Source organism: Octodon degus, unplaced genomic scaffold (assembly GCF_000260255.1).
Source record: "Octodon degus isolate 3935 unplaced genomic scaffold, OctDeg1.0 scaffold00078, whole genome shotgun sequence".
NCBI classification, from domain to species: Eukaryota; Metazoa; Chordata; class Mammalia; order Rodentia; family Octodontidae; genus Octodon; species Octodon degus.
In genome coordinates this window covers 7,860,504-7,873,842 of record NW_004524654.1, presented here as the reverse complement: position 1 = coordinate 7,873,842, position 13,339 = coordinate 7,860,504, and the positions used below count along the sequence as shown (strand labels likewise).

The 13,339-nt window shown below is 37.3% G+C and overlaps 1 protein-coding gene across 5 annotated transcripts in view; it reads right to left on the bottom strand.

Moving 5' to 3' along the window:
• Xpo1 (exportin 1) overlaps positions 1-13,339 on the bottom strand; it is a 60,454-nt gene that overhangs the window by 15,310 nt on the left and 31,805 nt on the right. For all 5 annotated transcript variants that reach the window (XM_023720830.1, XM_023720829.1, XM_023720832.1 and 2 more), the window contains 7 exons: positions 8,681-8,742; positions 8,271-8,315; positions 6,983-7,164; positions 5,037-5,085; positions 4,459-4,578; positions 3,199-3,327; positions 2,412-2,570 (listed from right to left, as the gene is read on the bottom strand). In XM_023720830.1, coding sequence (XP_023576598.1) covers positions 2,412-2,570; positions 3,199-3,327; positions 4,459-4,578; positions 5,037-5,085; positions 6,983-7,164; positions 8,271-8,315; positions 8,681-8,742 — 746 coding nt within the window. The remainder of the gene's footprint in view (positions 1-2,411; positions 2,571-3,198; positions 3,328-4,458; positions 4,579-5,036; positions 5,086-6,982; positions 7,165-8,270; positions 8,316-8,680; positions 8,743-13,339) is intronic.

Sequence of the window (13,339 nt, the reverse complement as noted above, 5' to 3'; positions counted from 1 at the left end):
AAAGAAATGCCAGGCGCCATGCTGTATGCAAGTAATCTTAAATTATAGTGGGGGATGAGGAAGAAAATTCCAAATTCAAGGCCAGGCCACAGAACTTATTAAAACCTTGTCTGATAATAGAAATAAAGGTTGGGGATGTAGCTCAGCATATCTACATTAAATCCTTATACCACCAAAAAAAAAAAAAAAAAAAAAAGTATGCTTGGTAGATGAGGAAAATATCGGAGCTAGGTATGGATGCCTGCCCAACATTCTGAATCTACGAATATTCCACTGCATTGCATACTTATACCTCAAGTGTTTTAAAATCTTAGAAATAAGATATGGAAGCTGGGTAGGGTGGCACATGCCTATAAACCCAACACTGAAAGTTTGAGTCCACCTGGGTAGCTTATGATAACCCTATTTCAAAATAAAGAAGGGCCCAGGGATATGGCTTTATATGAATACCCTGATCAATCTCCAGTAGTAAGCGGGGGCGGGGGAACAATAACATGTGAGTGGGCATAGTGGACACCTCAGACCCCAGCACCTGGAGGCTGAAACAGGAAGATCCTATCTTTTACTGTCTCTCAAGTAAAAGGTTTTTTTTTTTCTTTAAAAAAAAAAGGGTAATAAATGAAAAAAAGACAAGAAAATGTCACAGGTCTGTCCTGTAACAATTCTGTATATGGTTAGATTTCTAAATTTCTTTGTAAAAATATGTAAATGCTTATTTCTAGTTTTTTAAAATTATTTTTCCTCGGGGCTGGTGAGATGGCTTAGTGGTCTAAAGCACCTACTTAGAACAAGCTTAGCAAAGCCCAGGGACCGCAGTTCAATCCCCCAGCACCACATGCCAGCCAGCCCCGCCCCCTGGTGGGCTGAGCTGGCCACACACACACACTAAATAAATAAATTTAAAAAAAAATATATTTTTCCTCCATATTCGGTAAGGACTTAAAGTTCAACATATCAATACTTGATGGAAAATACCTGTTCCATGATATGCCTAAGATGTTTGATATTTAGACAGATAGGGTAAACCGAACTTCATATATAATAAGCTTCTCTTCTGGAGGGTTAACAACCTAAGATAGCAGATCAGAAATTGGAGAAAAGGGCTGTAAGGTCAGCCAACATTTTGGCCCTAGCCTTTCAGGATCAGTGAAGACTCGGGACATAGGAGAACCTGTACTGTAACATCACCTAACTCAGTTGTGCCCCCAAATTTTCTGATCAAGATTATGGAGTCACAGAGGTATGTGATTGATGATGTATATATAGTGTGTATGTCACATGGAGAGTAAAAACATTCTCTCAGGCTTTGACAGAGAGCAAACTGGTCAAGCAATGACCAGGACTCATCCTCGTGGCTGACACTGACAAAGGATCTAAAGTGTGGTACAGGGCTACAGGATAAATCCTGAGGGTACTTGACTGACCTATCAGATACAAAAGTGACATTTCTTGTTATATAGGTCTTGCTTTGTCTTGGTCTTAATCATTCAGCAGAAAAGTAAAAAACGATGTATATAAAGTAAAGCCCTATTAATACGATGAACTGTTAAAGGCTCAAGTCAATAACTTCTGAGGATAACCCACTACTATTATAGACTGCTGGACAGTGTTGCATTGTTTTGCTGAATTCAAGCACCTACAGTATTTAGATGTCAATATAATACCCACCTCTGACAGGACTAAACAAAAAAAAAGGGGACACAAAAGAAAGAACATTTTTGGGGCTGGTGAGATGGCTCAGTGGTCTAAAGCACCTACTTAGAATCAAGCTTAGCAAAGCACAAGGACTGTGGTTGGATCCCCCAGCACCACATGCCAGCCAGGCCCGCCCCCTGGTGGGCTAAGCTGGCCACATGCACGCAAATTTTAAAAAAAGGATGCACTTGTTGACAAACTCTGAGCTGAAATAAGCCTTTCCTTTAAAAAAAAAAAAGACAGTAAATACAAAATACTATAGATATACAGCTACTTTTGCTTAATTCAATGAAAAGAAAAATGTGTACTAATAGTTTGGACAGGATATCCTGTCTGCTTCTTGTACTATGGATAACCGCTAAGAAGATAACAATGTACAATGTATTGATTATTGAAACTGTCCTATTAATCAGCTTTGAAACTGTCTCATATTTCTCAGTAAAATAAAATTTAAAATAAATTAGAAAAAAAAGAACCTATCTTTAACATATACACACACACAGTAAAAGTGAATTGAGCTTAAAAATCTAATTTTGATTATAAATTTTTAGTTCTACTTTTATGTAAAGCACCAAAATGAAGACAGCTTTTAACTAATTCACAATTGACAAATACTCTTAGTACACAAATGATCTCAAAAGGTACACATAAATTTTAGAAGGCACATTTTATTTTTGTTACAGAGATCTTAGGAACCAATTTTGCACAAAGCCTACCTCCATGAGTGTTTCCCTGAGATTTAATCTTTTTTCTATAAGTTGACCGTGTTCCTTAAGGAAGGTGCAGAGAAATAAACTGAGATTTTGAATAAAGTTCTGTTCATCATCTTTTCCATTCGAGTAAGCAAACCGAATATTAGTATTCAATGGAAGCATCTACAAGTAGAAAAACAAACAATTTGCTGGGTTTTTTGTTTTTTTTGTTTTTTTTGGCAGAACCGGTGGTTGAACTCAGGCCCTTTGTGCTTGCCAAGCAAGCACTTTTTCTACTAAGCTATCTCCCCAGCCCCTTGTATTTTGTAAAATAATTAAAAGCCCATTTTTCTTCACAATGTCAAAGGCAGATCTGGTAACAATTCATACATTTCCCATTACACAATCAGACGTCCATTAATTCTGTATAAACAGATAATCATTAAGACTCCCCCCAAATTATCTAAGGAATTTTCAGTGTGCTCATGAAATTTTCTACCTTTCTGGAAAGGGAATATAGATCAGTGACAAACAGTTTAGCTAACATGTACAAGATTCTAGGTTCAAACCCTAGAATATCTGTTACTTTTATGCAATACATAGTACACAACATACAGATATAAAAATCACATTACAACTAACCTAAAAAAATACACTGCTAAAACAGTTCTACTTATTCTTTGCCTGGCAAGCACAAGGTCCTGTGAGTTCAATCCCCGGTACCGCAAAAAACAAAAAAAGTTCTACTTAAACTCAACATTTTCTAAGACACTAAAAATAGTGTTCAATTTTCAAGAATGTGGTATATTACCTGTTTTAGCTGCATCATTGTCAATGTAAACAACGTTACAAATTGTTCCTCATATTGGCTTACGCTCACACCAGCAATCTCAGTGAGGCACTTCAGAGACACATTCCGAAACATTGGAACATTCAGGAACTGTATATGAAATTTTTTTTAAAAATGAAAGCATAAACTTAAACAGCATGAAACAATTTACTTAAAGATGAACAATTACCTTATGTTTAAGGATTTAAATAGGAAGAGGATATAACCCAAAGACACACGTGGGTGATATGTTTTATTGTGATTTCATTATCTACTCGAACATATAAGTACTTTAAAGAACACAATGAGATTTCTTTGATGTGTCCTCAAACATCTGAGAAACAAAACTAGTAACTTTCACAAAACACGAACGTGTATGTTTTTTAGGGACACCATTATTTTCTGAGCAGTGAAACAGGACCTAACACATTTGTATCTAAGATTTTAGGTGATGTCAATATAACTAAAATCAGTAACTGAAAAAGTGACTTCCATTTCCTGCTGAGAAACTATAGCCACTGAGGATGGTAATATGGTAGCCACTAAAAGTTTTGAAGATGGACATATGTTGAACTATAAGAAATTACAATGGTCTGAGCTTTTACAAGGTCCATCTAAATACAAAATGTTGCTACCTTTGTCAAGATGATGTAACCACATGCTAAGTGTTATCTATAGAGGGAACAATTGAAATGCATAAAGAAACTACATGCTACTGATTGAAAAATTTTAGCTGGGCATGATAGCCCATGCCTGTAATCTTAAGCACTTTGGGATGCCAAAGAAGAACTGCAAGCTCAAGCCCAGCCTAGACAAATTAGTGATTTTTGTGAGAAACTATCTCAAACATTTTACTGCAGACAAAATGGATTTTTTCACTTTATAAAAGTAACACTTGAGCTGGGGAGATAGATCAGTGGCATAAGCACCAGGTTGGTATGGTCCTGAGTTCAATCCCTGGCACAGGAGGGGAAAAAAAGGTAACACTTGAACTAGTTCATTGTAATTTATATTATTTAAACAACTAAATAAAAGTAGCAATTTATTCAAACGTATCAGTAATTAGGTACATGTGATAAAATCACAGGATTTTAAGACTCAGATCAAATACACCTATAAACTAGGCAAGTTTTTAAAAACCTTCACTTCACAAAGTTATTAGCTGTAGCTGTAAATCAAATTTCCAAAAACAGATTACATACAACAATCCAGACATAAAAAACAGAAATCTATGTGCTTTACCTTATAAATTAATGTGCTGATTAACTTGGTCTCAAAAATATATCCCAGTGGAATCCAGTTCAGAAACCTCAGCAACGTTTCTAATGTTGCATGTACAAGTGGAGCATTTTGTGAATTTTCCTGCAACAACAACCTATCTGTAAATATTTCCCTATAATTGTTTATTGATAAAAAAGAAAACAAACCAGGCATGGTGACACCACATGTGCAATACCATCACTCTGGGTCACTTGGGCAAGAGGATCACAAGTTTGAGCCCAACCTGGAAGTCCAGCAACTTATAACACTGTGTCTCAAAATATGTACATACATACATAAATATAATCATTAAAAAAAAAAATAGAGATCCCTCCACAACCCTAAGGGAGATGTTGTTCAGTAAAAGAACTGAGTTCAATCTCAAGCAGCTAAACAAACAAAAAGCCATAAAGGCGGTTGTGAAAGCATACAAGTAGTCCAGCATTTGGGAGGTTGAGCTTGAGTTGAACTGTTGGGAGTTCCAGGCAAGACTGGGCTAAATAGCAAAAATAGCTTTAAAAAAAAAAAAAAAAATTGATAATAATAATAAAAGCTCTTACCATCACAAACTGGCACAGCTGAAATATTTGTGAGAACTCATTGCACATGCTGGGGGAAAGGAAAAAAAATAAATCATATTCAGAAGTCACAAAAATAAACGCACAATTACTTACACACTAAAACAAGTAAAAACTTTCAATAATTGGGTCACTAAAGAGTCCAATAGCTTCTCTTTAAACACATCTAAGCACTAGCCCACATGTTGTATCTTTGGAGTCAGGTTTTTCCCTTTATGTTTACTTGGGGCAAGGCCTGTGTTAGGAATTGGACTCTGGACCTCGTACTGGCCAGGCAGGCGGCTGTGCCAGTTATATCCCCAGCACCTGTGTTCACTCTTTTTTTTTTTTTTTTTTTTAATTTAGTACAGGGTCTTATAGGGTCTCACTACACAGATGAGACTTGCAGTGATCCTGTTTTTAGCCTCGCAAGTGCTGGGATTACAGGCCCTCGCAACCCCACCCACCAGGCCCAGTCCTTCAACAGCCATCTCGGTGTGCCCCGGGGTGGTGCCGGTATGGCATGGTGGGATCAAACCCTGGTCCCTGCCTCTGCCTAAACAGGTGCTTTAGTCTGCTGAACTATCTGGCTAGCACTCTTTATCTTTTCTCAAACTCAAAGCAGTGTCTGTGTGCCAGGGAAATAGCTCAGCAGCCTAAGCATCCTCCTGGCAAGTATAACGTCGAGTTCTATCCCCTATAACAGAAATAAAAATTAAAAATTAAAGTAGGGTCATTGAAATAATTGCTATACTTAAACAAGATTCTCTAAGCAAAATGGCAGCCCAGCAATCTGTGGGAGATCATTTCAAAATCCCTAGGAGATGTTTACAAGCCATAAATATCACCAAATCCTATAAACACTGTATTTTCTGCTATAAATACATAGCTATAATACAAATTTACATCAACTGAGGTACAACAAGAGTAACAATTATTAATAAAATCTCAATAATATACTATTAGGGGCCGGGGAGATAGCTTAGTAGAATAAGTGCTTGCCTGGCAAGCACAAGGGCCTGAGTTCAATCCCCAGTTCCGCAAAATAAATAAATAAATAAATAAATACACACACACACACACACACACACACACACACACACACTATTAGGTGAACTTGGTCTTACAGCATCTTATACCTTTTACCTTTCCACTTAAAGTGAAAATGCTGTAGTTTCTCCTCACCATGTTAAATGCCAGTATTTACTCCTGTGCTTGGAACCATTACCCATAAAATAAGAGTTAAGCACAAGGACTGTAACTCTGCAAAGTATGAACTGACAACCAAGATACCTAAAAGGTATACATAGCACACTGGACCCAGGGATGATTGATGTCCCATGTAAAATGGTGTAAAAGTTCATTCTTCAGACATTAGCTTTCAGTCATTTATTTTGGGGCCTTGTTTAGGATCACATAAAAAGCATATGGGGAATGAACTCACAAAGAAAGAGGAATGGGGAAAATTATATATCTAAAGCCCTAAAATACTATTAACTCCATGCAAGTCAAATAATTGTGTATTTTTTTGACTAGTGGGAATACATACAGGTAAAAAATTTCTATATTCAGAACAATAAGAACAAAATTTTATTTAATAAATGAGAATAACAAATCTCACGAAAGTGTGAATATCTCTTAATACGGTAGAATCTCATTAGACATTAAGCCCCTTTTATACTTCTTCACTTGTAGTTGTAAAGCCATAAGTAATCCATGCATTATTGATCACAGTTTGTTTTTTGTAGCCAGCTCAGACCTTGTCCTGGGGACAAGGGTGGCGCGTCATGTGGTGCCAGGGATCGAAGTTTGCCTAAGCAGGTGCTTCAGACCACTGAGCTATCTCGCTGGCTCTCATAGTTTATTATTTATAATTTATCTTCACCTTCATGCCACTTGAAATAATCTGAAAAATTATTGCAAAATTCCAAAACAGAATTATTACTTGCCTGTCTTTTAAATGCTTTGCTTTTACTTGAGTTATCTGTCCACTAGAGAAATCAAATACTTCTTCACTCAAGAGTTTGAGAATCACCATATTATTTTGACAAAGACTTTCACTGGTTCTACTTGCTCCAACAATGTCACTGATAAAAGTTGGCCAATGTTTGGGCCATTCCTGTTTAAGTATCTAAAATAAAATATGAACATTCATTTCATTTCACTTATCAAAGGCAAGACAATCCTGAAAAGAAACTGTATGTTACTGAAAGAAGTTAACCATTGTTTTTCATTCTTTTAAGGCTGGAAATATACAATTATAGAATCAAGTCCTCTGCCTTAAATACCCTAAGAACCCACTCAACTATCCTAATTACTAGTGTCATTTGGCTCTACAATATCAGTATTTATCTGATAAGTATATGCACATTATCCTGGGAGTTACCAAGATCTAGTAAGTGATAAATGGTGATAGATTAGGACAGATTTTGGGACTAGGGGTTTTAGTGATTGCACAGCATTTATAAGCTCCTTGGTTTGAATTTTAGCACACTGAAAACAAAAATGGCAGGTTTTGGCCTTTGATTTTTAATTTTTCAATTACAATGCTGAAAATAATGAAAACTGAGGTCTTGTGCATGGTAAGCAAGTACTCTACCAGTAAGCCACAAAGCTTTTTCAAAGAAAAGAATGGCTACAACAAAGGATTAATTATTTTACTACAAGTCTAGTATTTTGTATTAGATTTAAAATAGTATGTGTTAAGCCAGGCACATCTCAAGTATTTTCTAAAGTTCAGACAGGTCAAACAGGAAGAATACACAGTACCAAAAAATGAGAAAATGTGAAAGAATCTAATAGCCACGGTGACTAATATGAAATCTAATTCACATAGAACTATGTAAATGATAGTTTTATAGTATCAGATGATTCCTAAGCTAGAGAAAATAATTTCAAATGTTAAGACAGCCAATTTTAACTATTTATAGTTGCTAGACCAGTATCACTTTTATTTTTCTTTCTTTTTGAGACAGGGTCTTGTTGTGTAGTCCAGACTGGTCTTGAACTCACTATCTCAAGAACCAAAACTACACATCACACCCAGCTAGCACCATTACTTCCACAATATGTTAATTTACTTTTTTTTTGTTTTGGATAGCCAGGATCCAACTCAGGAACTTGTATCTCCCCAGCCCAATTCATTTTATTTTACAAAATAATGCTGGACATTATTGTCATGTAAATTTGACAAAACTTTCTGTTCTTCTGATTTAAAAAAAAAAAGATGAAGCTTACCTGAACAAGAATCATATTTAGCTTCCCAATGTACACCTTTTCCTTCTAAAGAAAAAAAAAGGGGGGGGTTGTCAGATTAAATGAAGTCCTAAAATAGATACAATAAAAGCACAGGAAATACTTCTAAAAACCGATATTTTTAACTCCAATGTAAATGTGCATATTTATATATAAACATATGCATATATGTACATATATATGTATATTCTAGTCAAGATGAACTTAAGTAATTTTTCATTCTCAAATATAATCTACAAGTGGGTCCGGAAGATGGCTCAGGAGGATAAGCGCTTGACTGGCAAACGCAAGGATCTGAGTTCAATCCCCGGTTCTGCCAAAATAATAATAATAATAATAATAATAATAATAATAATAATAATCTACAAGAAAGTCTAGAAAAGCATTCTTACCTCTACACAAGTTGGGTCAGATGAAGTCTTGATAATAAGTCCAACAACATATTTTTTTATTCCTATTTTAAAAAAATGCACACAATTGATAAAAATTAATCCTTTAGTTCCCTAAGAAATCTTCAAGACATGGGAGAGAGCAGAGTAAAATCAGATAATAGACTAATCTCACTACCAATGCTGTCCTTTTTAAAAATTAGACTGGGAAAAACCAGCGTTTATTTTACTATTCACACATAAATATTTTTTGGGGGGCTGGACTACAGACAGAACTCAGAGACTTCACAGAGCTATACCTCTAGTAGTTTTTTTATTTTTAGGTTTGGTCCTTTTTTGTTTTGTTTGGTGGCCTCAGCATACCTTCAGGGCAGGTCTGGTTTGGCCTGCAGATCTGTGGATCAAACCATAGCATCCTGCACCTCACTGCTTTGTTTAAGCAGGCATTTAAACAACTGAGCTAATGGGCAGGCCCCAAAAAGTCCACAAGTGGGGTGTGTGTGTGTGTGTGTGTGTGTGTGTGTGTGGCCAGCTCAGCCCACCAGGGGGCAGGGCTGGCTGGCATGTGGTGCTGGGGGATTGAACCGCGGTCCCTTGTGGTTTGCTAAGCTTGTTCTAAGTAGGTGCTTTAGACCACTGAGCCATCTCACCAACCCACTATTCATCTTATAAGTGAAATTTGCAACCTTGAAAGGACTTCTATCTGTGAAGACTTTGTGACCTATGGGTTATTCTTTTGGAATCCAAGTATTTGTTTCATCATCTAGCATTGGTATATTAGCTTTATTTTATATAGTGTAAGGATAATTATTATTATTTTAATTTTGTTTTTATATATGCTACATTTTTAAAGTGGCTAATGATCTTCTAAATCCTCCTTTCCTCCAAAAATTTGTATATATACTTCAACAGTTTGCTGTACTAATAACAATTTGGAAGATAATAGACACCATTCTGAACATCTCGTAATTGTAGAGGCCAGTGGTAACTTGTATTATGTGTTACGATGTCTCCATAAATTTAGTACTAAAATATTTATACAATTTTTTCTTTTCCTGATGTGTACTTTTGGGGTACTCTGTAATTCTAGTTCAATTCTCGTCTAGAGATCTGATTTTAATTGCTCTCCACAAAAACTGAGAATCAAATTAGGCAAAGTCAAAGTAAATGTAAAGTCAATGTAAAAAGTATAAATACATTTCTTGTCTTCATTTTGCTGTGGTAATCTTATTATCATGCTCTTAACGTAATTGAAAATTTTGACATCAGTAAAATAACATTTTAGACAAACAAAATGAATCATAAAGGGAAATTCATCAAAAGTTACTTTTAAATAGCAGGATTTTTAAAAGGCCAAATAGTATCCCTTCATGCCCATGTGTATACCACATACTCTGTACCCATTCATCCCATCCACAGACATGATATTCATAACCAGGCTGCTGAGAATAATGCTATAATAAACATGGTGTGAGTATAGATATTTCTTTGAGACAGTGATCTTATTGGCTTTGGCTGTTCACTAAGAAGAGAATTGCAGGGCCGTTCCTACTTAAGGAAAAGAAAGGTAGAAGGACTTGGTCTGCCCAGCACTCAGGGTTTTATATAGTGGTGATAATTGGAACCAGGTTAGGCTATCAGTAGGAAGCAGGACCTATGAGTGAGTATAACCCTTCTAAGGATGCCTCCTAGACAGGGGAGGAAGAAAACCATTTCTGTGTTACATGTAGGTTCCTTCCTGTTAATCCCACTAGTTATACCAGCCAGAAGCAGATGACAGTGGAACCTGGGATTTGTGTGCTTTGAATCACACCATCACTATGACCCAGAACACAGCGAGGAAGCAAAATGTACTTGACAGGCAAGAGCTCTCAGGCACAAGGCCCTCAAGATCAAGATCTCAAGATCATTTACTTCTAAGTTGGCTGAAGCTACCACAAGGCACTTTGCCCTCCTAAGTCCTGTTGAGCAGGCCAGGGCTCTGCTCTGTGCAGCATGCCTCCAGCTCGAACACTGCACATGTGGCTGCTCCTTTAGTCAGCCTGGATGAGGAGTTGCACACACAACCTGTGGTCAGGTGTGCTTCCTTCAGTTTGGATTAAACACAAGAAGCAGGTACTACTTTTAGCATAATTTTAGAGGTGGAGGCCACTTTTGCCCATCTAAAAGATAGCGTATTATAATCTTGACTATTATAATTTAATAACATTCAATGAATTTCTAATTAGAAATAATAGAAGGAAATTATGAAATATTAATAGCAGAAATTAAAATCATATAACCATGTATATCTGTTATGGTTTGTGTCTCCCCAAAGACTCATGCAGTCATGGGTGCCTTCTAGAGTTTGTGATTAATTCACAATCCAAAATTGGGTTTATGGGTGTGGGTGCTACACGCACCCTGGGGCTGTTATTGTGAATACAGAATAAGGAAGGGAGAGAGGCTTGCTGGCTGCCTCAGTGGCTGCTCCTCCCTTTTTGGCTCCTTCCTTTGCTTTTTGTTGTTTTTTTTGCGGCCTCGAACTTCTGCCCTCTTGCATGTGCCATTCTGCCTTGGCGCCAGCCAAATATGGACAAAAACCTCCACAAACTGGGAGATAGATAAACCTTTCCTTCCTTAGTTTTGGGTATTTTGTCCCAGCAATGAGAGAAAAGTAACTGAGACAGCATCATTTTGACTTTTCTTGAATATCTGACAACCCATTTACCTGACAACTTTAAGGGGAGACTTTGCACAGTAATACGGATCCAGATGTGGTGCATGAAATAATGCCTGCACCAAATCTCCATATCCTAATCCTGGGGGCCTGTGGGGATGTCGCCATCCAGTTTGTCTACTAGATTAAAAAGCCTTCCTGCTGCCTTGTGTGATGGTTAGTGGTGATTTTCAAACTGAGTAAATGAAGAAGTGCCTAGCAGATTGGCAAAGCACACTTCTGGACATGTCTGCCATGTTTATCCAGAGGCCACTGGCACGAGGGCCACCACACTGAGCGGGGAGGACAACTGTCCTGGCCATGGGTGGCAGCATCAACTAGGCCCGCTACACAGCTGGAGTAAGAGGGAAGAAGGCAGAATTTGGCCTGTGGGTTTTATTTAAAGTCGTTCAGTGCTGAAATGGTTGAGTCTTTTGCTGTGGGCATTGCCTGTGGACATCAGACTCTGGCTTCTTCAGCTTTTTTGCTGCTTTGTCTGTGATTTCAAAGGGTTATCTAGAGAAATCTGCCCACACCAGGATCAAAACATTTTCCTCAGATATATTCAGGTTTCATGTTTAAATCTTTAATTCATCCTGACTCAGTTTTACATACAGTAATACACAATGTCCTAATTTTGTTTCTAGATGTGGATATTCTGTTTCCTCAACACAATTTTTTCCAAAAGACTGTGTTAGTGTGAGATCTTGTCACTTTCATTAAAAATTAATTGAATCTAAACGTCTGTTTTTTTTTTTTTTTTTTGCGGGACTGGGGCTTGATCTCAGGTCCTTACGCTTGCCAGGGAAGCACTTATTCTACTGAGCCATTTCCCTGGCCCCTAGTTTTTTATTTTTAAATGGGGCGCCGTAAGATGCTAAATTATGCATCCTGTATTCCAACTTGCATCCTCCTGCCTAATAAACCAGAATGGTGGGATTACAGACCTATGACACCACCCCTGGATTTTTAAAACAAAATTAACAAGTAATGGTACACAGGTTTAAAAATTGCTATCTTGTAAGGATACTTAATTCTATAGCAGTTAAGCAAATCAACTACAAACCTCACAATAAGGATGTTCCAGGGATACTCTACTATAGAGGTATATTCCAACCTCTTTTATGGTGAAACAGAGTTTACTAAACTTAAAATGCCTAAGGTGAGACCTCGAATTTTTCAATTCTCCTATCTCAGACACCCAGAGTAATGGATTTATAGGTTTGAACTGTCATATGTGCCTATGACCTTTAATTTTTCAAGAATTAAAAATATATACATGGTACAGGTATGTATTAAGTATATTGTAATACACACATCGATTAAAATTTAGGAATTAGTGGTAGGGCCTCAAATATGCTAGAGAAGTGCTATACTACATACCCAGCCATCAACTAGTTTTTGTTGTCTTTTGACCCAATATTTTAGTATGCAGTTCAGGCTGGCCTCAGATGCCTAGCAATCTTCCTGCCTCAATCTCCTAAGTGCTGGGATCACAGGCACATGCCACCATGACCAGCTAAATTATTTAATGGGCTTAAATTTTTTGTAAAATATTTATACATCAAGATCAGATATTAGGGCCAGCAAGATAGCTCAGCAATCTAAAGCGCTTGCTTAAGCAAGCTTTGGCAAGTGTGTAGGGATGTGGTTCGATCTTCTGGCACATGCCAAGCCAGCCTCACCCTAGGGTGGGCTAAGCTGGTTGCACATGCGCACATACACACACACACACATTAGGGGCTGGTGAGACAGCTCAGCAAACTAAGCACTTGCTTAGGCAAGCACAGGGACCAGGGTTCAATCCCTGGCACCACATGCCACACAGGCCCTGTTGAACAGCCACCAAGACCAGGTGTGGTGAACCATCCCTGTAATTCCAGCACTGGGGACGCTGAAAATAAGAGGATCACTATGAATCTGAGCTGCACAGTGAGACCCTATATCAAATATATATATATATA